Below are 27,913 nucleotides of genomic sequence, written 5' to 3'. Positions count from 1 at the left end.
TGTTGAAAACACAAACATAACTTCCTTCCCATATCAATAGCACATAGAAAATTATACATATAATACATTTTTATTTAGTTCACACAAATAATCAATTCTTTGCTTTTTCGATTGAGGTGCATACATGCTGGGACCAGCAGGCACCAGTACATGGGCAGGGCTGGAGTCAATAAATGCAGCTTCACGTTTATACTGATTGGTAATTCATAAAATCCCCACAGGACTGGAAACTTGTTTAGCATAATAGCAAGTCTATATTCTGAGCTGTTTTCTTTCAATTGTATTGTTGGTTGCACATTAATAAGCTAAATGTCAGCCAAGTAGAGGGACACTAAACACTAAAAATACGAATATCATTGTATCTAATATTTTTCAAAAAGTACCATTTCAGTAAGTTATATTTCTATTTAATTGCTTATTTTAAGACATTGGGGAAATTTTAGATACTAAAATGAAGATCCCTAGTGTTCAGAAAGAATATGATGTTAATTTATTTTTTCAAAACCGTATTATATTGTGGGCTAACTGCAGACATACCAGTGTACCTATATAAAAATATTTGTGTATTATATATTCTGCTTAGCTTGTATCTTCATACCAAAGAAATCTTAATTTCACCACTTTGCAAAAACATGGGAATTCCAAAAACAACATTTATGTTTCATTAACTGGTCTTGGAGAAAGCTACGTTTTGTTGGTAATATATTATTTCAATTTATACACATAATTATATAAGTAATAATAATGTTCTAAAATTTTAGCCAGTATTTTTTCCTTGTAAATAAATTATATTGGTAAAAATTAACAGGTTGATTGAAGTGTGTAAGATTCGAAAGTATTTTTATACTAAAGACATTTATGAGGTCCTCACACGCTTTAAGATAAGTTCATCGTGGAATTGTCATTCTCATTTTAAACTGACATGATACGGTCCTTGTTATTGTACTAAATAATGAATCTTTAGAGTTCAGGTAAGCTTTAAAAATGAAAACTGTGCATGATTAATATGTCTAATCCATATGTGAACAATTTATTGAAATTTAACGTGATGAGATAAAAAATATTATGAATTTTTAATGCTAATACTTCTAATTCAAATACTTTAGAAAAGTATTCGTTTTTCAGACATGTTACAGCCATCAAAGTTATTCTTTGAGGGAGTGACTCTTCAAAATTTGTTATTCAAACATGAACATTTTATTAATCAAATGACTGAATACTTTTAATATTGATTGCCATAACACCGATTGTGTCTCTATAATGCCTGAGTGGAATCTTTGATGGAAGGAAAACTTTTTTTTTTTTTTTTTTTTTATTTATTTGGCTGTGTTGGGTCTTCGTTTCTGTGCGAGGGCTTCCTCTAGTTGTGGCAAGCGGGGGCCACTCTTCATCGCGGTGCACGGGCCTCTCACTGTCGGCGGCCTCTCTTGTTGCGGAGCACAGGCTCCAGATGCGCAGGCTCAGTAGTTGTGGCTGACAGGCCTAGTTGCTCTGTGGCATGTGGGATCTTCCCAGACCAGGGCTCGAACCCGTGTCCCCTGCATTAGCAGGCAGAGTCTCAACCACTGCGCCACCTGGGAAGCCCATGGAAGGAAAACATTTTTTAATGAGTTACTATTTCTTTCTTTTCTAGTTGGTGGCTGGCAGTGTTGTCATGGCTTTTGAAGAAGTATGCCCGGATAGAATAGATCTCATTCACAGGAATTACCGCAAGCTATGTAATTTACTAGTTGATGTAGAAGAGTGGGGGCAGGTTGTCATAATCCACATGCTAACTCGATATGCTCGTACACAGTTTGTCAGTCCTTGGAAAGAGGTAAGTGTTGAATAATCTTACACTTAAAAATTATACTAAGAAAATGGATGAGTTTTTTAAAATGTGTACAAAAAATTAAGAGTAGAGAAATATAGAAATCTGCATGTTTAAGGAGGACTAATTTTTCTCATGTTCTTTTGGAAAGCAGGAAACCAATATAAATGCAAGGATAATTGTTCGTTGTTTTGGCACTGATTGACGCATATGTAATGGCATAGTGTATAAACTTTTAGTATGAGGCCTGGCAAGAACGCCTTGTTAGGAGCAGCAGCATGATACAGTGTTTGCAGTGACATTGCCAGATCATGGATATTTTTGGTTATTAGTCAGTTTCACACCTTTGAGACCCAGCTGTTCCAGGTACTCACTTGTGAAGTAGGTAATGTGACTCTAACATATGTGAATTTATACCTAAGATAATTTCTCACCTTTACAGATAAATTATTGTTGAACTTTTAAACTACTTTTTTGTAGTTTTAAATTTCTAAAATATGTTTGTTTTACTTTCTTTTCACTTAAGCTGGTAGAATTTTAGTAAAATTAATAATTAAGTATACCTTACAGTGAAGTTACTTGTTTTCTTTGTGCAGATTAACATTAGAAGCATACCTTATTCTTTTCATTATATTAACAATTTAGAAAGCTTTATTACACAGTTTGCAATAGAGCTCTCTCAGTGTATATATAAGATTTAAGTGTAAGCTTTAAGTTGTTTAAAGAAATCATTAAATATTACAAGAATAGCACTCTCATTCATTCTAATCTTGTGATATTTCTTTTTTGTCTTTTTAAAAAGCAGTATTATAGATTTTAAAAGCAGTATAGAAAGTAAAAGACCAGATATCTCCCAATTATGTCATAGTGTTTTTTATACAAACTTATGAATAGGCTTGGATTAAGTGTTCAGTACTAATTGCTTTTGTTAATTAGAAATAATATTAAAGTGAGAGAAAAATGTATATAAAATGGAAAAATGTTCATAATTCTTGCTTTAGGTGACATGTCAAGTTTTCAGATATTTAAGGAGTTTAAATGTTTAAAATATTCATCAATGTTTTCTGCATTTACTAAGTATTGTTAGTATTAAAAAGTATTTAAAAATTTAAAAATATATCTTTATCCAGAAGGCTATCTGTAATATTGACTCTATCTTAATTTTAGTATTTAAAAAGTGATTGGGTTATTCTACTTAAAATTCAAAGTATGTTTTAAAGTATTAGTATATAAAAGTCTGATGCCACATAGGGCTCCTAGATTGATGAAATTTTATCATTGAACGAAGTAAACTTTTGATGGCACTTTTGTTGGATTAAGCAACATGTCCATGCTGCAAGTGTCTTGACCCTTTTGTGTCAGTGGTAACTTTGAAGAGAGATTTTTGTTGCTAATAGCTATCTGTTTGATTTCAGCCAGTTCCTTTCCAGAATGCTATTCAGATACATTTTTTTCCTATTGTGTAAGATTATAGGTAATTTTATGTTATCTAGTCACTGTCTCTATTTAAAATTTTTAATTTTACTTTCCTGTCATCATCAAATCATTTTCAGTACCTGTATGCAAGTGATCCCTGCTTTATCATTATGTAGAAACTGGAGTTTAAAAAATGTATTTTCCTTTCCTTATCTTCTAAAAGTAGACTTTAAAATCTGTTTTTGTACTTTGTCTGTTTGTGTTTCTGTTCCTTGAATTTTGTTTCATCTTATTTTAGATAAAATTAGTTTTTAAAGCTATGCACAAAGCAGGAAAGTTAAATTCTACACTACCATATATATTTATTCTTTCAACAGATAGTTTTTAAAATTGTTACTCTAATGCATTCTTTGTGTTTTCACATGTAACTCTGTGAACGTTAATTTTTACAAACACGAGATGAAGTCTGATCATTGTCCTGGGTACACTGGAATTGTGCTAAATCATTTCTTATCTTTGCCATTTATTTGCAACCTGACTTTGGCATTATTCTAAATTATGTGGTTAGTAGACTAATTTTGTGGTTTCCAAGTGCGCAGCTCTGTCCTCAGGAAGCTGGCACTGCCGCAGGAGCAACCACGGGGGGCAGTGGCGCTCTCAGAGTGTGCAACTCTCTGGCTCTTGCCACCATTCCAACGGAGCAGCTTCACCTTTGCTTGCCTTTCATAGGCAGCTTTGCATATGATTTCCCTTTGAGAAAGATGCCTTGGCTTAAGGAAGGAAAAGAAAACCACTTCAATAGAAAATTTATAAGGGTGTAGCTAACTATAATCATATGTATTTTTTTTTTTAGTTATAGAAGCAATTCAAGCACATGGTGAAATAAAAAATAAGTCTTCCTTCTCATAACTCTTGGTTGACCCCTTAGAGACAATTACTGGCAACCACTGAATTTCACTTGTTTTGGTGGTTATAAATTTTACTTTGAATAATACATTTCACTTTATTTATTGATTTAAAATGATATCGGACTCCAGTAAAGCTATTTAAAAAAATGATATCGGTTGACTCCAAAATAATCAGGAAAACAGGCTTGTGTCTCCTTGCATACATGTGTTCTGTTAAGTACCAGCGGGAAAGATTTGAAAGTGTCATCCTTTATTGTAGTGTTAGAAGTAAGGGATTGTCAAAGATGTAAGACTTTTGGTACAAATATATTTTATAAAATGAAAGTTCAAGTGGATTTTCATAATTTAGACTATGTCCATGCTCACTCTTTCAGTTAACCCATCTCTGTGACTAGCTGTAATTCTGTTTAACGGAGAAACTTTTGAATGAGCAGTCCAGCCACTTATAGTCTTGGGGACTTTTTGGCCTAGACTTCAAGTTGCATCCAACTTTTTAGGACTAGGCAGGGTGATTTTAACTTTATGATTCAGTTTGCCAATTTCTAAAGCAAAGTTTGACCATAGCTGGAAGAAACTGGAAGTATTCAGCATTTATATCTGCTTTCATTCTTCACTTCTCATGTTGTAAAAAGCATATGATGGAGTAAAGAACTGTTAAAATATTATAGAACAGAAAGAAATTGGAACAGTACTCCAGCAGAGTTAGTGCTGAGTTGTTAATATCCTTTTATGTCTCTTAATCATCAACACTTGAATGTGTTTTTTTCACAGAATTAGCAGAATAGAAGGGTGTTCATTCTAGCATCCCATCTCTTTGCATAAGGCAGAAGTCACTTGCATAAATGCTATGTAAACACCATTTTATGATGTATAAAGAGCCATTTACCTTGAAGTGAAAGGATTTACGAGTGAGAAAACTCACTAAAATAATTCATTGACTTAAAAGTTACCTAAAATAATAAATACCAAATTCATTAAAATCAAGAGGTTTCTCTTTTTAAGTACTAAGAAAATGTGAAGAGTAATACTGTGATACTTAATATTTAGCAAATTATTATTTTGGTGTATTTTCTTATGTTCTATTTTATTTGAGATAGGGCAGTGGGAATTATTATACCCATTTTATAGGTGACAAAACTGAGATGTATAGATTTTAATTACTCACCTAAGATAATATTGCTTATAAAAGGTGGAGCCAGAAATATAAACAGAATAATCTCATCCCTAGGTCAACATTCTTTCCTTTATATCTGTTCACTCGTAACTTTTAAATTAAAATATATTTTTGCTCACTTTAATAAGTTTCTGAGTGTTTGCTTATCGTGTTATAGTCAAAGCTAATTTTGAAGCCCCCTCCCCAATCCTTAGTGCTCAGACATTGCAATTAGCTAACAACCATAATTACATTTGCTTTTCAAAGAGAAAAATTGTTTCTCATTGAATTCTTTAAAACATTTGTTTGTGTTCATACGCTTGAAGGGTAGCAAAATTGTTTTTTTGAGGAATTGAAAATTAGTAGAAGTACTTTTTGAGATGAGCTGATATACATGCTTTTGTCAGTAAGTCCTCAAATGAACACATCATATACAAACAAGCTTCTTCAGGGGCAGAAGCGATTTTTAATTTAGTTTATTTGCATCATTATAGATCAGTACTTAGCCTGTTTATATGTAAATGTATGATTTGAGGAACAATTAAGTGTTGACAAAGTAGATTGCAGTCATATCAATTGCAGTGCATTTTCCATAATTTTTCTAACTGACATCTTTGATGATAAATAGTGGATGCCAAGTCAAAGCCGATTATACAGTGCACTAGGAATTCATGGGGCTGTCAGGGAGAAGACCGATTGACTTTGAATTTACATATTAATGAGAAGATTTGTTAAGAGGGTGCTTGACTATAGAAAATAACAGCGTGTTTATAGGGCACGACATTTTATAAATACAGCTGATGCAGGAAAATGGAAATTAAACCTTTTAGGTTAATAAATTCAAGAGACTGCTAAAATGCATATTTGCATTTTTATTTTCTTAAATTTACCTTACTCTTTGCCGTCCAAGTGGCTTTTTTTTTATTCTAGGTCAACTTTGTATAATTTTCAAAGATATAAAATTACTTAAATGTTTTCTTTGTATCATTCAAGCCTATTGTAGGAGAATACTTGAAGCTTAAATGTAAGTCTCTAAGTCTAAAGTTGCTTTTGTAGAAGGAATAGATTTTTAAAAATAAATGTTATAAAAAAACCAAGTAAATTTTAAGAGTGATTGAAAAAAACATTAGTGGCATTAATTATAAACTGAAGTGAAACTGGTCCTGACAAGAATGTCTTTAATTTTATGAATTAAAGTTGAACTTTCTCTAGGACGTGATGGTTTTGCAAGAATTATCAAAACATTTTACTTCACTAATTTAGAACTTAAAATTCTGTACGTTCACAGTTACTTTTTAGCATATGAATCTAGGTAATAACATTCTGGTGGGAATATATATGCCATTTTGAAATTGAAAATGATGATTTTACTTTTCTTGCTCTCATTATATCTGTATTTCAATTATAAAACCTTATATAGGTGTAAGAAAGTTCCAAGTTTACAATTTTGTTTCAGGTATTTTTAAGATACATTTCTTAAGTTTTTCAAGGGTAGCTATAAAATAAGAACCCATCAGAACACAAAATTCATATACATACTTCTTGATTAGCAATTTTCTGCAAGTACAAAAATATTTTGGGAATAGACTCGAAACTCCACATCAAGGCCCTGTTTTAGAGGACCCAAGTGTTAGAGATTATTTTTTATTTTTTAAATTTTCTTTACGGGTTAATTTTCTTTGTAAAATAAATTTTGTATTTTGTCTTACTAATGGGCTGTTTTTGAATCTTACTTGCTATTCTGCGGAATTTTTAAAAAACAAAATAGTGAAGAGTTGTGGTAGAATTTGTGCTTTACAATGCAAATAAAAAAGTTTTTAGCTCACTCTTTCAAGCAACTATTGATGAAGGAAGGGTTCAGTGTGCAGTTTCATGGGAAACTATGGACCATGTGCTGATATTGAAATGAGGTCTCTGCTCCCTGCATTGGTTATGGAGCATTTATCTTAAAGATTGCTTATTCTATTTGTTGTTTATAGTTTATTTTTGATTGGGTTTTTTAAACTTACATAGTTTCTTTTCTAAAGAAACATTTAAAATTTTATTCAAGTAACATGTATGTGGTTAAAAAAAAGAAGCTAAATAATACAGGCTTATAAGAAACAACATTTTCCTATCCCACCTTTTCCCATGGCTGAATTAGCTCCTTCAAATTCTTTTAGGCTTTTGTGTATGTGTGTGCATCTAACTTTCTCCATTTCTAAGTAATATACATATATTGCTGTTTCTTGATTTATCAATTTTAGACATGACTTCCAATTATAGAAGTGGAGGATTTGGCATTCTTCTATTGTATTACCGTATGCTTCCATTTTCCCTGTTCCATCTTTGCAATATAATTGTATTACAATTTTTCAACCAGTGTTTATTGTTCATTTAATTATGACTATGAATATTATTTATGCTGTATAGTAACATTTTCATCTCCTTTCTTGTGGAACTTTAAGTTCTTCCTGGAATCAAAAATTGCCTCATTTTTAATTTGCCTACTTTATCATGTCACTATTATGAAGCACTCCAAATTCTCCATCAGAAAATTAAATCCTCTCCAAATATTATTTTATATGCAGTTGTTGAGATACTACTAGTTGCCCACCTAATATCAGTTCTCCAACTCCACTTTTTAAATAACAGAATCCTGATTTTTGTTCAGAGTGATGATAAGTCTAGTTAAAAATAACCAACTTCCTCAAACACCCTTGGAGTTGGAAATGGCTATATGACCCAGTTGTAGAAATTGAGATAGTTGTAGAAATATTCTGGCTGAGATTCTAGGAAAGCTATTATTTTTTCTGACAGGCTTACTTGACATATATATTTTACCCTTTGCCTTTTTTCATTGTTTCTTCTTGGAATGTATGTGTGATGATTAGCGGTACAGCAGCCATTTTGCAGGCATGAGGATGAAGCCACACTCTGAAAGTGGATGGTAGTGAGAAAAAAAAATGTTCTCCTTATGGATAACTTGATATTTCTGTTATATATAGCTGAACACAGTCCTAGTTAGTACTGTTGTCATATATCCAGTATTCCAATAACTTCATACTCTTCCAGGAGACATTCTCCTGGAGGCTTTACCCTCCTTTTCTAACCTGATTGCTTGCTAGGCTTGCTACACAGCTGTTGTTCTGGAACATAATTTCTTCTCTTTTCTGTGTTAAATCCTCTATTTCTTAGGCCTTCATCTCCCTAGTGTCTTCTTTTTTGGTCTTCCTGGATGGAGAACATCTTCCAGTACCTTCTTAAGAATGGGTAGATTAGAGATAACATTTCGAGACTTTGCAGTGTCACTCTCACACTTGATATTTTGCCTGAACTCTTGGATCAGTATTCTCTTAGGTCTTATATGTTTGAAAGGTCGTGCTACTTTTACACTTGACTTCTTGGTTGGATATAATATGTTGGGATACCTTTTGAGAGCTCTGTAGCCACAGATTTTTCTTTTCTGCAGGTAACTTGATTTTTTTGTTTGTATCCTCAAAAATCTGTTTTTTTATTTCTTAAAATATTTTGAAGATTAGCAAGGTTGCCTCTCAGTGTGGATCATTCTATATGCTCTGTATATTCACTTCTTCCTTTATTTTAGGGAATTGCCTTTTATATTTGAATTTTTAAATTGGATATTCAAGCTTTTTTTCTTACTCCATTTGTCAATTATATGCTTCAGGAATACCAATTATTCTGTTTTATAATCTTTGCCTACTGTATCTATCACCTCTTTAAAAAATTGCTTTAATGTTTGTCTTTTTATTTGCATTCCTTTATCTCATCTTTTTTTTTTCTGTCAGTAATTTGATTTTCAGTGATCTAATCTGTTATTTATAGTTTTTATTTAATTTGGTAATGATACAGCTTTCATCTTTAAGTTTCTTTACTCAGGTTTAAATCTTATATTTCCTTTATTCTGTGGTTTGAACATGTGGTTTTTTTTGAGTTCATGTTCTTAATAACTTGCTGGAGAATTTCTTTTGATATATGGAGGATTTTCTTCCAGAAGGATTTCTTTGTTTTTTGCATGGTTTTTCTTTTTCCCCCTTTTGTGCTGTGAATGTATTGCACAGTTATTATGCTCTTTTCATATTGCAACTACTTGGGAAGTGCTGGTATAGACATTTTATTTGTTCTGATATAGTGTGACTTCTTAATTCTGTCCCAGCACACCTAAAGACAGTTTGTTTCTTCCTCTCAGTTTCAATCTGATTGTGGGTATTTTGTGCCTTATTCCTTTTTGTTTTAGTAGCCTTAGGGCATTTGGGGAAAGGAGTAATTTGTGGGATAGTAAATTCAGTCTTAGCAGAGATGGATGTCGTTTTTAGAATACTTGAGCACTTCTTCGGGAGCTTTCTTAAACGTCCTATAGTGACATTGATGCCACCTACTATGTTCCTATGGAGAAGTTTTCTTGACCTTTAAATTGTTCTTATTTATTCATTGTTTAACCCAAGAATTCTCCTGTCCAATATGGTAATTGCTAGCTACATGTGGTTATTTAAACTTAAATTAACTGAAATTGAAAATCACTTCCTCAGTTGCACTGGCCCCACATTAAGGGTTCAGTAGTCACGTGAGGCTAGTGCCTACTGTATTGGATAGTGTGATATAAAATGTTTCCCACATCACAGAAGTTTCTCTTGGGCAGTGTTGCCCCAGAGTCATCAGTTCTTTCAGAGAGAGGGCGGCTTATTGTTTACTTTCCCACCTGCTTCTCCTCACCACCTGTTTCCACTGCCAACCTCCTTCACCAGCCGCCCACCCCCACCCCAAATAGGATGAAAGGTAAGAATAACCCCTCAGTTTTCTTCTGTCTAGCAGGCAAGGGTTAATCATGAACAGTCTCAAGAAGTGAGGAATATGTTTTTCTAGAGTCTTTTCTTTTTAAAAAAACTTTTTAAAAAGTTTATGCCATTTGATTGTGACCTTCTTCTTGTTTCTTTCTCTACTGACTTATTTTTGCTAGTTTTAATCTTTTATTTTCCACATATTATTTATATTGGGGAAAGAAATTCTGTTTTCTATCTTTCTCTCACCATATATACCTAGTAGCCCCAAAATGTTCACAGTATTAAAAGTATTTTATGAATTTTAACGTGTACTAAATGAATATTAGGAGGAGAAACTTAGAGCTTAAGACGTTAAGAAATGTGATGCATTCTGCTGCCCCACTCTGATGTCTGTCCTTTTTCCACTGTGCTTTTCTCCTTGGCATTCTGTCATGGATATTTATATCATTGTTTTCTCTTGACCTTATAGTCCATTTATTTCCTTATATTTTTCTCTGTGTTAGTCTTATTACTCTAGCATAAAGGAGTAAATATGATTAATATTGAATTTATCTTGACAAGTCAGTTATTTAATTTTTAAATTTGTGATTTTGCTGCTTAGTAGTTTTCTATATTCATCTCAGAAAAGATTATGATTTTATGTAATCTAATAATGTGGTAATTTAAAACAGTCAATTTTATTCTATTCTATTATTCATTTAGCTGTATATATACAAGACTTTAAGTTTCTGATACATATCTTAAAATTACTGCAGTCCTACTGGAAGTTGCAAGCCTTCGATAGACGCCAGAGTTCCAAAATGGTTACGTCAGACAGATTCTGCCAGTGCATTGTTGTCTAGGTGGTATAGAGAATGTGGCAGACACTGTCGATTGTCTCCAGCAGACAGCCCCTATGCAAAAAGGTCTTCTTCCTTGCAGACAGATTTTCTACAGGGATTGAGCACCCAGGTGTCTTTGCAGAAGCCATGTTGCTTCCCAGCCTAAACTAGTCTAGTTAATGTTAATTACATTCGCCTTGTAGGTGATAGGTTTAGGAATGGGCATATAACACAGTTCTGGCTAATGTGAAGTAATGGGAAATATGAGGAAAGTGGGGTGTAGAAGGGTGTATGAGAAAGGTTTACTTTCACATAAAAAGCCTGAAGACATCTGACCTGCGGCTGAGATGTACTTCATGGACTTACAGTTTCAGCTTCCGTTGATGGAATACCTTGATCAGATTAACTCTCTGGGAAATTATTTTGAAAACCAGCAGCTAAAGGTGTACTATAGGATGATCAAAAGTAGGCAAAACTAGAGAGGACTCTGCACATGAAGGACTGAAATTTCAAGGTGTGAGATTGCAGGTTTTTGCCTGGGGTAATTCCCCTGTCCCATATAAAAATGGAAAAAGTTACAGCCTCACTTACCTAGGTAATAGAGAACAGACTTCAAGGCTGGCAGAATACCTAAAACGTTTGGGGGGAAATTCCAGAAAGGTGTGAGAACCACAGGAGGGTGCACCCCTGGAAATGCATGTAAACACCATTCAAATCATTGGCTGACCAACTCTACATGTGTGGAGAAGACTCCAGTGTGTCTAGCAAAAAAAAGCAGCAACTGGAAACTAAATGGAGATTTCACTTGCTGGTCATATTAGGATACACAGAGTTTGGAATTTGAAACCAGTAAAATGCCTGCTATAACAAATATTAATACACTTCAGAGGAATGCAACACAAGGAAGAATTTATAGTGTATGGTTGATAATATTCAGAATACAATTTGAAAAAATCAGCAGACATGAGAAACAAAAAAATAACTAATGCTGAAGAGAAAAAGTAGGCAATAGAAAGATAATCAAGAAGAGGCAATTACCAGACAAATAATGCAGCTATTATATATATGGCAAAAATATTACAAAGCAACATAGTTGTGTTGATTGAATAAATGAATCTTAACAGGAAAGACACTATAAGAAAGAATGAAATGGAAATTCTAGGGCTGAAAAATACAATGATTAAATGAAAAATAAGCTAGATCGGCTTAATAGCCAGGAAGAGGCTGTAAAAGTGTTAAGAAACCTGAAGATAGATTAATAGAAATTATTCATTCTGAAGAACAAAGAGAAAAACAAGTGAAGAAAAGTGAACAGTCTCAGAGCCATGTGGAACAATATGAAACAGAATAAAATACTTGTAATTTAAGTCCCAAAATGAGAGAAAAGGGTGAATGGAGTAGAAATAATACCTGAAGAAATAAAAGCTAAAAAAATTTCAAGTTTAGTTTAAGGGGGGAACAAAACAAGTATACACATCCAGGAAACACATCAAATTCCCAGGCAAAATATTAAAATGTCACACCTATGTACATCATAGTCAAACTTTTGAAATCAAAGGGGAAAGAGAAAACCTTGAAAGCAGACAGATAAACAATGCATTATATACAGAGAAACAATGATTATGACTAACTGCTGATAAGAAACAAAGGAGTCTAGGAAACAATGGAATATCATCTTTAAATTGTTGAGAGAAACCTGTCAACAAAGAATTCTATATTGAACAAAACCATTCTTCAAAAATAAAGATGGAATGAAGGCATTTTCAGACGAACTAAATTGAAAAATTCATATGTAGAACCGTATTACAAGAGATACTGCAAGAAGTTGTTTAGGTTGAAGAGAAATGATAATAGATGGTAATTTATAACTATAGAAAGGAATAAAGAATGATAGAAATGATATATATGTAGGTAAATATTAAAAATTAAACTTTTTTCTCTTAATTTCTTTAACATAAAAATTCTGTAACATACACAAGATGTTACATATATATACATCTATCTATCTATCTATCTATCTATCTGTCGCTGTGTCTTCTCGGCAAAGATTGTACTTGCTTATGCTTAAACTCTGAACTTTTCTGTACATCCATGGAGCTGTGACCTTGGCCTCCAGTGCCACAAGTCTTTGTTTGGACATAAAATGTTTTCATTTCTCTAGGAGTGGAATTACTGGGATGTATAGTAAATATATGTCCTTCCTTTTCACACCTCCAGTTCCTACTCTCCAGATGCAACTACTTCTAACTTTTAGCTTTATCTTCTAGTAGGTATCCTCATATTATTTTTAAAACAACTTGTTTATATATGTTTTTCTAGTGACTCAAAGGGCGTTATTTAATTTAGATATATAAATATTTTGGGATTAATGAAGAAACAGTCCCTTTACAAAATTTTATGTTTTATATGAAAAGTTTTTCATAACCTAGATTATTTGCTTTTTAAAAATTTTAAACTGTTGTTTCCTGGAGCCCTAGTTTCCTACCCCCACTTTATCTAGAGTACAGATTTTTGCTTTCATTTTTTCTATTTAACTATTAGAGTTCACCCTAAGATTAAAACAAACTACTGCTTTATCCCCTCCCCCATGAATGTCCACCAATATTTTAAAACCTCTGCTCTAACCCTCTAACCTCTTTTTTTTAATGTCCTAAAGGGTAATTAAATTTATCAATTTCAAATCAATAGACACTTCTTTAATACATTATCTTTATTTCAGGGGTTTAGGTAAGGAGGGAGTGAATACGTGAGGAATTATGATTAGTTCTACCTAGGTTGGGCTTAATTTTATTTTATAGTTTATGACTGAGTGAGAACCACTCTAAAATGCATTCTGCTTAACAAAAAACAGTTCTTATTTATCCCTGTAATTAGATTGAGATTAGTTTTCAAATGACTGGGACCCTTCTTTCTCATGTCTTAGAACTCTTAGACCTAAGATCAACTTGTGTCATGAGTATATTTTACTTCAGAGAAACATGAAAAAATACCTTATGTAGATTCTTCAGATTTCTCAGTAACAAAATTTGGAAACCACTGCATTCGGAAAGCTTATTTCCTGTATATTGGTGCTGAACATATAGCCATAAGAAATGAGAAGTGTCGTGGGCAATTGAGCACTCTGAATTTTCACAGTGGCTCAACTCAAAGTTACTGGGCACAGGTGTTTCCATAATTGTGATGTATTGGGAGAGATTCAGTGTTCAATGATCCTCAAACCCATACTTCCACCTGTGTGGTATAGTGGTCACTGGGCTGTAGTATAAAACATGTAAAGTGAAGAGCATAGCAGTTACCTCATGGAAGGAAAAAATGTCTCAAACCAGTATGCATATAATGTGTTGTTTTACATAGGCCTAATCAGGGGGGAAAGAGACTTTTTTTTGAGAAAAATATTAAATTAAAAAATTTATTAAACATGACTTTTTAAAAAAAAGTAAACATGTGCTATCCATACTGAATAATTTAATTGTTTATGATATTGTCAATCACCTACCCACTCTGGTCTTGTCAGGGAAATCTAACCCAATGTCAGAGAGATGGACCACCAATACACTGCTATGGTATCTATGGATACCATAGCAGTGAATGTTTATGTCCTCCGAAATCCACATGTTGAAGTCCTAACTCCCAATGTGATGGTATTTGGAGGTAGGCACTTTGGGAAGTAATTAGGTTTCAGTGAATTGATGAGTGTGGGGTTGTCGTCATGGGAATAGTGCCCTTATAAGACGACACACCAGAGAGCTTGCTTCCTTTCTCTTTCTCTGCCCATGTGAAGACATAGCGAGAAGGCAGCCAGCTGCAAGCTAGGAAGTGGGTTCTCACCAGGAACCGAGTCTGCCAACACCTCGATCTTGGACTTCCCAGCCTTCAAAACTGTGAAAAATTGTTGTTTAAGCCACCCCGTCTATGGTATTTTGTTATAGTAGCCCAAGCTTGCTAATATGAGTATCTTATGGCATGACAATGTCATGATGTATTCCCCTGTGTACCTTTTAAGTAGTCTGTGTCCACAGAAGATAACAGACATGGTATTGTCCTGGTACAAATCTTAAGTTGGTACTAGTGCCCTCCAGGCTGTCTTGGAATTCATAAGACAAGTGGGTACATTCAGTGTCTTTTTCTCGACTACAACAAACACCACAGTAATAAAATAAAAGAGATGGCAGGATGAAGAATAAAGCTTATAAACTATGCCTTTCCAAAATATGCTTTATGAAATAAAAGGTAATTTTTTTGGACTTCATAGAGCTTATATTTAATGTAACAACATTTCTCTTACCGAAAGTGAATGTTTTAGAGCAAGGTGAAAAGCTAATTTTATTCTAATATTTTTATTTTAGTGTTTGGGGTGATCAGTACACATGAGTGGAGGGAGACCTATTTTCATATGAAATAGCTCAGGTATATTAAACCCATTGTTTCTTTTAAAAATTTGTTTTAATTTTTTTTTTAGAGAAGTTTTAGGTTCATAACAAAATAGGGTGGAAAATGCAGGGAGTTCCCATATACTCCCTGCCCCCACCCACCTCCTGACTATCAACATCCTTCACCACAGTAGTACATTTATTATAGTCAATGAACGTATGTTAATACATCATTATCATCTGAAGTCCATAGTTTACACTGAGGTTTGCTCTTGGTGGGGTTCATTCTGTCGGTTTTGACAAATGTATAATGACATGCCTCCACCATTGTGATATCTTAACAAAATAGTTTCACTGCCCTAAAAATCCTCTATGTCCTGCCTATTCATTCCTCTTTCCCCTACAAATCCTGCCAATCACTAGTCTTTTTACTATCTCCATAGTTTTCCTTTTTCAGTTCTTTGCCTTAGTAATATGCATTTAAGGATGCTCTGTGTCTTTTCATGTCTCTATAGCTCATTTCTTTTTAGGGCCAAATAACATTCCATTGTCTAGATGTACCACAGTTTATTCATCCATTCACCTGCTGAAGGATATCTTGTTTGCCTCTATAAATTGGCAAATATGAATAAAGCTGCTATAAACCTTGTGCAGGTTTTTGTGTGGACTCATTTTGGTATAAACCAAGGACTCTGATTACTAGACTATTTGATAAGAGTATATTTAATTTTGTAAGAAGCTGCCCAATTGTCTTTCATAGTGGCTGTACTGTTTTGTGTCCCCACTGGCAATGAATGAGAGTTCCTTTTGCTCCACATTCTTGCCAACATTTAGTGTTGTCAGTGTCCTGGAGTTTGGCCATTCTAATAGGTGTGTAGTTGTATCTTCTTTAAAAAAAAATATTTATTTATTTATTTATTATTATTTTTTGGCTGCGCCAGGTCTTAGTTGCGGCATGCGGTCTCTTCTGTTGTGGCACGCTAGTTCAGTAGTTGTGGCGCATGGGCTTAGTTTCCCTGCAGCATGTGGGATCTTAGTTCCCTGACCAGGGATTGACCCCACGTCCCCTGCATTAGAAGGTGGATTCTTTACCACCAGACCACCAGGGAAGTCCCCGTATCTTGTTTTAATTTGCATTTCCCTAATTACATATGATGTTGAACATCTTTTCACAAGCTTATTTACCATCTGTATATCTTCTTTGGTGAGTTGTCTGTTAAAGTCTTTGGCCCATTTTTTAGTCGAGTTGTTTGCTTTCTCATTGTTGAGTTTTAAGAGCTCCTTGTATATTTTGGATAACAGCCCTTTATCAGATGTATCTTTTCCAAATATTTCTCCAAGTCTGTGGCTTGTCTTGTCTTTGTCTTGACATCTTTTGCAGAGCAGACATTTTTAATTTTAATGACATTCAGCCTATCAATTATTTCTTTCACGGGTCATGCCTTTGGTGTTGTATCTAAGAGTCATCACCATATCCAAGGTCATCTAGATTTTCTCCTATGTTATATTCTAGAATTTTATAGTTTTGTGTTCCTTATTTGTCTCTAATCCTTTTTGAGTGAATCTTTGTGAATGGTGTAGGTCTGTCTAGATTCATTTTTTTTGCATGTTGATGTTCAGCACCATTTGTAAAAAAGACTATCTCTTCTCCATTGTATTAACTTTGCTCCTTTGTCATAAATCAGTTAACTGTATATTCATGTGGGTCTATTTTGGGGTTCCCTGTTCTGTACCATTAATCTCTTTGTCTGTTCTTTCACCAGTACCACACTGTCTTGATTTTGATTACTATAGCTTTATAGTAGATCTTGAAGTCAAACTCACTGTATAAATGTTAAACTATTACAAAATTTAAGCATACACAAAGATAGGGCTCAGAGTCCAATGAATCCTCATGTACACATCACCTAGATACAACAGTCATCAGCTCATGGCTGCTCTCAACTTTAACTCAACCCCCTTCCCACTTCAATCCCAAATTTCATATGAAATTCAAGATATTATATAATTCCATCCATATCTATTCAGGATGTATTTCTAAAACACTGTCTTCACTTTAAAGAAACTGCAAAGCTGTCTCCATTTTCCAAATAAGAGGATTTAAAGCTTTTTTTTTTGGTTCAGCTTGAATGTATACTCTTTTAGAAAGATGGAGAAAGTTGTTTATTCTAGTATATAATTTTATTTTCTACACATACTGATATTTTAAATAACAGAAAAATCTTCATTTATAAATATAACTTTTTTATACTCGTGAGTTTCATCACAAAGATTTTATGTATTTGTGTCCTTATTATTACCAGGGTTCCTTTTTGAGTCATTTAATACTTATCCATAGGGAACCATCTTTACTTCTGTATAGGTTGTTTGAGATGCTCATCACCTTGGAATATGGATAGGATGCTGACATGGAAATTACATTTTAAGCCTCCAATACTCATTCACATGATATTAGCATAATTATTATTCAGAATTCTTCTGTAAGGAAGACTTGACTTTTCTCTCACGTTTATTTTTTAGTCATTTATTTACGTAAGTATGGACTCATAGATATTTTTATCCTTTGGGTTATGAACTAATACTGTCATCATTCTACTGCTAAAATTTTTCAGCTTTGGTCTTAGGGAGTTGTTTTCGTTTGTTTGTTTTTTAAGTACCTGGTGATCTAGATTTATTTTAACTGCCTTAGTTTTAGAACCAGCCATTTTCCAAAGTGCAAAAGAGCAGGTTTTACAGGTTCATTAATGTTTTTTACATCAGTCAGATTGCTGTTAAATGGTTCTCTTTGTAATAATCATATGAGTAATTTATTGTAGTAAAGGTGACATTACTTAAATGACCATGAGGCTTAGAAAAATTGCCAACATAAGCCACAATATAAAATATTTTAATTAATACCCATTAAAAACCCCCGGTATGATAATGCCTCATTTCTCTAGGCTCAATACAAACAATACGTGTAATAATTGATTTTTTTAAACCTTTTTGATGTAAACACTTCTAAAACAGTTTTCTGTTTTCCAGCCCCTTGACAGAGAATGAAAGACATAACTTAATATTTTTTTCTTTCTACATTACACCTTATATTATCTGAGTATCAGGAGATAGATGGTTAAAATTAAATACATAATATACTCTGCATAAGAACTTTATACTTAGAATAATACCTAAAGTCTTCATAACTGCTGTTTCAGCTATGTAGGGGAGACCTTTCTACTTAGTTCCAAATTCATAGATGTATTGTGTAAATTGAAACTGCATTTTATCAATTTCCAGATAAGAAATATATTAGAAGGTACAGAATACGTTAAAAAATTAAGCAGTTCCATTAAAAACAAAGTATTTCTAAAACATTGTTTTCAGATACACATGGTGCTGTATTAAAATTGGTTCGTCTTCCTTTTTTATGTATATGATGTACAATTAGTATACTAAGTTGAGCAAATGGAAATTTTTTTCTATAGATTTCAGCATCTTTGAAACCTATTTTATCTGTATTTATCCTTAAGCAGACTAAACATCCTTCTGATTATATCTTGTTTACCTTACTTGTTTATTTAATTAATTAATTAATTTATTTATTCGGGGGTTGGCGGGGACTCTGCTGGGTCTTTGTTGCTCTGCGCAGGCTTTCTCTAGTTGTGGTGAGCGGGGGCTACTCTTCGGTGCGGTGCGCGGGATTCTCATTGAGGTGGCTTCCCCTGTTGTGGAACATGGACTCTAGGCATGTGGGCTTCAGTAGTTGCAGCACATGGGCTCAGTAGTTGTGGCTCACGGGTTCTAGAGCACAGGCTCAGTAGTTGTGGCGCACGGGCTTAGTTACTCCGCGGCATGTGGGATCTTCCCGGGCCGGGGCTCGAACCTGTGTCCCCTGCATTGGCAGGCAGATTCTTAACCACTGTGCCACCAGGGAATTCCCTGTCTTTTTTTCTTACATGCATAATTTTAAAATTTTTATTCAAGTAGAAATAGATGATGTATATGTGTCAGAAGCAAATGGCCTCATGAATTTTTGTAAACTGAAGACCCCAATGTAACGAGTACTCAGATTAAAAAACAGTAATTATACTTCAGAAGCCCCTCCTTTGACACCTTCCACTTAATATCCTTCTTTCCCTCCCAAATGGAAACAATATCCTGACCCTTAATGACTCTGCCTTTTCTTCCCTATTTTCCTCCCTCTTTCCTTACTTACTTTCTGAAAAATTGTTGAACTAGTTTGAAGCTTTGGATGATGGGTTTGGTTTGCTTGTGGAATATTACTAGGTAAGGGTATCAGCAATCTGAGTTCCTTTAATCACCTCAGTTATAGATTTGACATGATTGAAAGGTGGGCTTTAATTTTATCATCTTTACTCTCTAGGATATAGACTTTCAGGATTTTAAACCAAAGACCTAGGGAGAGTTAGGAATCTTGTTTTTGGTGGATCCTGACCTCCAACTTTTGCTTCTGTAATTTTTGTGAATCTGCTAAAAGCTCTTTGGGCGTCTCGGCTTTTTGTTATGTAATAACAATCCTTTGGGGGGAAAAACAATTCCAAATGTCAGTCAGATTTCTTGGTTTACTACTTCTTCTGGATCTTGCCTGCATAATTCATCACTGTTCTTTTAACTTTTCAGTGCCTTCAGACAGGTGTGTTTCATTTTTCTTCCCTAGCTCGCTGTAAGGGTTATTCCAATTTGCTTATTTCTAGAAGTAGAACTCTGTAATCCTGTATTACCTGTTTTTAAAAAGTAATCTTTCAAGTCTTATTTTTAATGACATTTTGTCATTGGAGTTTGTGATTTCTTTTAAGCATCTATAACTGGCATTGATTAAAGTTGTTTCAGTGTAATGAATTCCCCAAACAGTACATTTTGGTTCAAAATGAAGCAGTTGTACAAAAGCCTCATGATATTTTTGTAAATTCTCAAATATGAGGCAGTTTCTTTTCTGAGGGATAATTTTAGGGGGAAATTTTTCTTCATATTTGGCATCTAGGGATATTTGATTTACGGTGAGGTCATAGTTTCTAGAAAAACATTTAATAATAAAAGCAATGGTAATAGCTACTATTTGAGTGTTTAATATGCACTAGGCACTAAGGGCTTATATAACCTTCACTAAACTAATCAATCTTTATGAACACTTTCATGATATAGATACTGCTTTTATTCCATTTTACAAATGAGTAAATTAAGACAAGGGGAGGTCAAGTAATTTAACATGGTCATAGAGGCAACCCCGATACTGAACTGGCATGACCTAGTATTACCCATTCTGGCTGTTTGCATCCAGCTTCCATTCTGTTTTGGCCAGTGTCTGTTCCTGTGGGTTGAAAACCTGAGAAAACAGCTAGCAGTGGCACAGATTCAGATATAAAGTTATTGGAGATTGGCTTCCATCCTGTGTGGAAACCTCATCTCATTTGTTTCATTAACCTCATGAAAACATGAGTCATTAAATTTTTTTCCTTCTAGTTCAAACTAAAGGAATTATGCTGTTGGTGTATATATACAGTTAGTAATTAGCAGCCAGATCTAAAAAGCCATGCCATGATGTTCTCATAGCAATAGAACCAAATTGAAATTTCATAAAAAGTGTAAGAGAAGGTTTCTTTTGAGGGGATTATACTTTGAAATAATAATTGATATCAATAACTATTTTAGGTATTAAGCAACATGTTCTTCGTGTTTGTTATCCAAAAATCCTGCTGTTAAAACTTTGTACTGTTTCAAAGAATCCCTTTCATTTTAGTAAATTATACTAATTTATTTACTGTTAAATGTTAAGAAAGAATTAATTTACGGATCTTTAATAAAACATATCATGAAGCATTAATCTGTAGAAGTTTTACTTAATAGCTTTGTAAAATCTTTGGATGTGGGAAAGATACTAATAAAAAAAATACTCCTTTATAATCTTTTTTTTTTTTTTTTAATTTTATTTATTTATTTATTTATTTATGACTGTGTTGGGTCTTCGTTTCTGTGTGAGGGCTTTCTCTCGTTGCGGCAAGCGGGGGCCACTCTTCATCGCGGTGCGCGGGCCTCTCACTATCGCGGCCTCTCGTTGTGGAGAACAGGCTCCAGACGCGCAGGCTCAGTAATTGTGGCGCACGGGCTTAGTTGCTCCGCGGCATGTGGGATCTTCCCAGACCAGGGCTCGAACCCCTGTCCCCTGCATTGGCAGGCAGATTCTCAACCACTGCGCCACCAGGGAAGCCCCTTTATAATCTTTTTACTGTAATTACTACCATAATCCTAAATACTTGTACAGTAAAATAAACAATACAAATATTTATTAAAATAATGTAATTGAACTTTAATAAAGAGCTAGTAGAGAAGGAGAACTGGAAAGTGCTGTGTTAATACAGCCGTTTCATCATATTATCAGTTTTAGGTATATTTTGAACATTTGTTTGATTAACATTCAGTAAAGATTGTAGGTGAGTGCTTATGTTTAAAGAATGAGATTATTTGTGTATCATTTTATTGGTTTATTAATGCACTTAATAGAATCAGTTTAGTCTGAAGCTCCATAAAGGAGAAGACCCTCAAGTCTGGCCTTGATAGAAAAGTGTCTCAGTTGTAGTCCTTTTTTTTTTTAAGCATGAAGAGACAAGTAATTTGTTTTGAATTGTGTATTCAGAGCAGATGATAAATGTTATAATTTATAGTTTACTTTCAAATATGGGTATTACTTTTAAAGTGCCTTTTGTTTTCAAAGCATAAATTTGGTGAGTTTCTTTTGTTTGGAGAATTTCTTAAGATTTTTTTTTTATTGTGGATTTAAAAAACACTCAGATAATATTACGCTTACTTCTAAGAAAACTAAAGGTCATATTTTTTGATGAAAAGTGTTTTCAGTGATATTTAAGCAAAGATTGTGTCTTAACTGTAAGCACTTAACAAGGAAAACATAATTCATTAAGTGATATTAACCTATAACAATTTAAATAATTTCTTTTATTGTTATCTAACAATAAATATATGCAAATTGCTTTCAAGTGAGTTACTGATTTTTTTTCTCCTTAATTTTATTTAATTAAATGTTCTCTTTTAAGATAACTGTAGATTCACATGCAGTTGTAAGAAATAATATAGAGAGATCTGGTGTAACCTTTATTCATTTTCCTCCAGTGGTGACATCTTGCAAAACTATAGTAAGGTATTACAGCCTTGATATTGACATTGATACAATCATGATTCAGAACATTTCTATCACGAATATCCTTCATGTTACCATTTTATAGTTAAACCCATTTTCTTCCCTGTGCTTAACCCTGCTCCCGCTTAACCCCTGGCAACCACTAATTTCTTCTCCATCTCTATAATTTTGTCATTTCAAGAATGCTATATAAATGGAATCATACAGTATGTAACCTTTTAGGATTAATTTTGCTCACTCAAGTTCAGTGTACTTCTCTGAGATTAATCAGCATTGTGTGTATCAGTCGTTTGTTTCTTTTTATTTCTGAGTGGTATTCCATGGCATAGATGTTTAACCATTTGCTTAACCAGTTGTTTAACCATTCATCCATTGAAGGACATCTGTGTTGTTTCCATTTTGGCTAATAGGAATAATGCTGCTATGAATATTTTGTGTAGAGATCTTTGTGAGAATTTCCATTTCCCCATGATAAATGCCCAAGAGTGCAATTTTTGGGTTGTATGGTGAATACAGGTTTAGTTCTGTAAGAGACTGACAACCTGCCGGAATGACTGTAACCTTTTACGTTCACCACCAGCATATGAATGATCCTTTTCCTGGACTTCCTTACTATCATTTGGTGGTATCACTATTTTTAAGTTTAATTTTAGATAAGAGCCATTCTGATATATATGCCATAACAAAACCACCTTGCTGTAGTTTTAATTTGCATTTCCCTATTAGCTAATGAAGTTGATTATCTTTTCATGTGCTTTGTTTGCCATTCGTATATCCCCTTTAGTAATTGTTTACTGATGTCTGTATTAGTTTGCTAGAGCTGCCATAACAAAATACCACAGACTGGTTAAATAAACAGAAATTTATTTCTCATAGTTTTTCACAGTTCCTCCAGGAGGCTAGAAGTCCAAGGTCAAGGTGTTAGCAGGTTTGGTTTCTCCCAAGGCTCCTCTCCTTGGCTTGCAGATGGCTGCCTTCTTGCTGTGTTCTCATATGCCTTTCTCTCTTCTTATAAGGATGCCAGTTGTATTGGATTGGGGTACCACTGATATAATCTAATTTAGCCTTGAAGGTCCCAACTTTAGCATATGGTCGCATTGAGGCTTCAACATGAGAATTTTAGGGGATACACAGTTCAGTCCGTAAGAATATCTTTTGCCCTTTTTTAAACTGAATTGTTTTTTTTAATGTTGAGTTTTGGGAGTGGTCTTTATATTCTAGATACTAGCCCCTTGTTTCATATGTAGTTGCATATATTTTCTGCCAATGTGTAATTTGTTTTTTTCTTCCGCTTAAGAGGTTTTTTTTTTTAATGGAACAGGAGTTTTTAATTTTGATGAAATCTAATTTATCAGTGTTCTCTTTTATGGGCTGTGCTTTTGTTGTCAACCCTAAGAACTCTGTACCTAGCTATATAAATGTTTTTTTAAAAAAATGTTATGCCATGTTGAAGGAAAAATGATTAGAGATCACAAATTATAAATTTTTTTTTTGCTGGGAGAAATTGTTAATTATAAAAAGAAGGTTCACTTTGAAGAATAGGGGCAGATCAGTCATGAACAAAATAAACACTTGGGAGATAATCCTTCATGTGTTTTTCTCATTTTTTCTGCTCTTCTGTGTAATGGCATTAATAGGCTTTGTTCTGGACTATCTTTTAAGGATGTTTGTTTAGCAGGCAGCCTTGGAAAAGAGAGATACTCCGAGACAAGATTATCTTGACTGGTACTATCATCATCTGCTTTGTCATCCAAGCTGGGAATGGGGACATCCTTGTTAAGTGCCCCGATGTTGTTCTTTATGTTCAGTCACTGCATCCTGTTGATTTCAGCTTCTAAGTAGTTCTTAAATCTATCCTGCATTTTCATCCTTGTCACTGACATTCCCTGATCCATTACCTCATCCTCTCAAGTGTCCTTTCTGTAATGCTGCTTTCCAGATCTTTTTCTTCATCTTTAGTTTTCAGAAGTTTGGCTTATATGTCTTGTTTTGTATTTCTTTGGGTTTATCCTGTTTAGGCTTTACTCACTTTATTCCATCTGTAGTTTTAGGTCTTTTGCCAAATTTAGGAATTTTTCAGCTGTTATTTCTTGGAGTACTCTTTAAGCCCCACCCATCATCTGAATCTTTCCAGGGTTCAGATGATAGGATATTTTAGCTGTTTTGTTATAATTCCACAGGTCCCTGAAGTTCTTTTTTTTTTTTTCCCCCCTTATCTTTGTCCTCCGTGTATTTTTTTTTTTTTAATTTTTATTGCGCTATAGGGGATGGGTTGGGAAATATCTCTGCAAGTTATGCCCTACTAGGGAAATGTCCATTCTAATTTTCTTGGGAGAGCTTTCGGAACTTTTTGTTTTTCTTGGAGCTGCTACTCCTACTGGCAGCAGCCTCTTCAGGTCCACTGCTGAGTGGCTCCTCCTTGGAAGAGAATTTCCTCTATTTCTTGGGGACCCTCTTGTTTCCTGACTCTTCAGGGTCACTAACTGGTTCCCTCTCTGGGGAAAGATTTCTTCCTCTTGGTAAGACTTCCACTGCTAGCTGTCTCTTCAAGATCACTACTAACCAGCTCCTCCATGGAAAAAGATTTCTTTTTGGGGGGGTTTGGAGAGGAGACAGATGGGTCTTCCATTCCATTCTCCATTCTCCATTTTTCTCTTTTGTTCAGATTGGGTAATTTCGGTTGTTCTGTGTTCTAATTCATTGATGGTTTCCTGGTCCTCAGTACTGCTTTTGATCCCATTTATTGTTTAATTTTGGTTCCTGTATTTTTCAGTTGTAACCTTTCTTGTTGGTCTTTCTTTATATCTTCTATTTCTTTGTTTAGATTTTATAATTCTTTTCTAAGACCTTCTGTTTTTCATTTGTTTCAAGGATGTTCCTAGTTGCTCACTGAAACATTTTTATGATGGTTGCTTTAAAATCTTTATCAGATAACTCTAATATCCCTATCATCTTAGTGTTGGCATCTACTGTTTATCTTTTTTCATCCAGTTTGGGATCTACCTGGCTCTTGGAATGGTGAGTGATTTTTTTTTTTTTTTTCCAAACCTGGACGTTTTGGATATTATGAGATTATGGATCTTATTCAAGCTTTCAGTTTTAGCTTGGTTTGTTTGACACCATTCCAGCAGAGAAGGGTGGGGTGCATGCCACCTCATTACTGCCAGGTCATGGTAGAAGTCCTGGTTCCGCACTCAGCCTCCATTGATATCTCAGGTAGATTGTGCTCATTATGACTGTGGGTGAATGTGGGATCTGGCTCCCCACTATTATTCCCCTGATAGCTTTCTGGCTGGGAGGTATAGAAGTGCCTCATTACTGTTCCACATGTGTCTTCCACTGACAGCACAGAGTGGTGTGTCCTTGTTACCACTGGCTGGTGATGTTTCAAGTCCTGAGGGGAGTGTCCACTAAGCATCCTCTTGTACTAGCCTAGCAGGGAGGGATAAAGTTACCTCGACTGATAGGTAGGCTTGGATGTCCAAGCTCCCTACTTGGTCTCCCCACCATGGAGGTGCCTCATTACCTGGTGGGGATTAAAGTCTCAGTTCCATCTTGGCCTTTTCTGATACCACCCCAGTGGGAAAGTTGGGGCTCTTATTACATCCTGGGGGGAGGGGTGGAAATCTAGGCTCTCCATGTCAGCTTTTGCTGGTGGGGTTAGGGGTAAGGTCATGGTTTTTTTCTCTAGTGTTGGCTGCACTAGAGCAGTTATTTTCTTAAAAAGTTTTCTGTCTTGCTAGACTTTCCCTTTCCCTTTCTTGGTCCTTTGGCTACAGAGAACAGGCTTTTGGAGGGTTTGTTTCATCTATACTTGTTGGTTTTCTGTGTTACCCACTTCTCTTCCACCTAGTCTTTGATATATGAGGTAAAAATGAAAATCCAAGGAACTCACTGTTGTGTCATTCTTTGGATCCTTAGATCCCTATCCAGTCTTTCTTCTTCTCTGTCTTTTCTTTTTTATATTTGTTTTATATATAATGTCTTGGGTTTCTAGTTGTACTTAGCGAGAGGAATAGGAAAAAGTATATCTATTCCATCTTCCCAGAAGTGGAAAGTATGTTTCAAGTACTTGGTAACAGAAATTACCTCTAAACCGTAGTTGCATTGGATCCACTTAAATATTATTGTCTTTGTGTGCTTTTTTCGTTTGTTTGTTTATTTATTTTTAGGACTAAATACCGATAGGCTGATTTTATTGACAGAGATAATAAGGAATTCAAATGAAAAGTACAAAACAAAAACATAGAATCAACTCTCAGGGTACCACATAAATCTCAAACTGAGTCTTGACAACACAGGGATCTACTTAATTACCAATTTTTAACCTGTCAAACTTTATTAATGATTTCTTTTATTCATGTTGCAGTTCAAACAATTTTCTTCTTTCTTCTGACCCTTTGATTCAGTTACAGAGTGACTGATAATTTATGGAAACAGTTTTCAGGTTTTGGGTAGTCTCATATTCTAGGCTTTGTTAGAATTTAATGGTTAGGTTTTCCCTTTGGGCAGCTTGTGGGTATTTCTATGGTAATTTAATATTTTCAGAAGTTTACTATATAATATAAAAGTATAATCTATTGCACTAAAAGACAGTTACTGTGTCATAAAATATGAGAAAAAGCAAGGCCTTTCTTCCATATAGGTAACATACTAATTTCAAATTGCCTCAACAGTAGTATTCTATAGTAAAATATTATCATTATTGTAAATGTTTTTTAAAAAGTTTTCTTTGTGTAATATTTGGGCTGTCCCAGGTCTGAACTAATCTTGGGATTGGATTTCTTTCCTGTAGGGTGATGGTCTAGAGGACAATGAAAAGGATTTCTATGATTCTGATGAGGAACAGAAGGGAAAGACTGACAGAAGGAAGAAGCTATATACTATGGATCCAGACCATAGACTTTTAATTCGGAATACAAAGCCTTTGCTTCAGAGCAGGAATGCAGCGGTATGTAAAAACCATTATAAGAAATAATTCACAGATTTTTTAAAACAGTGGTTAAAAGTGTGTAAGTTCAGTAAATAAGTCTTTATTTTTGAGTGTGCTAATGGAGCATTTGTTGGTTTATTTGTTTATATACTAAAAAGCAGGTTTTAATAGGATTACTTGGTTTGGTAGCTGTATGCCTACTGGACTTCATTTCCTTTTTGTGGTTTTGTTAATTGGATTCCTAAGATATAAGTTCAAGATGTTTACCAGTTGATTGGAGGACTGTGTATATTTCTCTACTACTGGATTGTTGTTGTGAGTACTTAATCTGCTATCAGTACATAATATTTGTATTTACCTGATAAGAGTTTTGAAGAGACTAACATGTAGTAAAAGCACCTAGCATAATGCCTCATATAAAAATTTTAGCTGGTAGGAATAATTAAAAATCATCCTTACTTGGATCCTAAGTTTGTTGTTGTTGTTGTTGTTTACATCTTTTTATTTTAAATAACCCTTTATATTTTAGAAGAATACATGTACACAGTAGAAAATTAGAAAATACAGACTA

At 34.2% G+C, this 27,913-nt stretch overlaps 1 protein-coding gene across 2 annotated transcripts in view; it reads left to right on the top strand.

Annotated features, from left to right (window-relative positions):
• AP3B1 (adaptor related protein complex 3 subunit beta 1) overlaps window positions 1-27,913 on the top strand; it is a 258,068-nt gene that overhangs the window by 76,058 nt on the left and 154,097 nt on the right. For both annotated transcript variants that reach the window (XM_057541135.1, XM_057541134.1), the window contains 2 exons: window positions 1,634-1,816; window positions 27,205-27,360. In XM_057541135.1, the coding sequence (XP_057397118.1) occupies window positions 1,634-1,816; window positions 27,205-27,360 (339 nt within the window). The remainder of the gene's footprint in view (window positions 1-1,633; window positions 1,817-27,204; window positions 27,361-27,913) is intronic.

This window comes from Balaenoptera acutorostrata, chromosome 2, assembly GCF_949987535.1.
Source record: "Balaenoptera acutorostrata chromosome 2, mBalAcu1.1, whole genome shotgun sequence".
Taxonomy (NCBI): Eukaryota; Metazoa; Chordata; class Mammalia; order Artiodactyla; family Balaenopteridae; genus Balaenoptera; species Balaenoptera acutorostrata.
The sequence above is the reverse complement of the archived record's forward strand: the minus strand, read 5'-3'. Positions and strand labels throughout refer to the sequence as shown.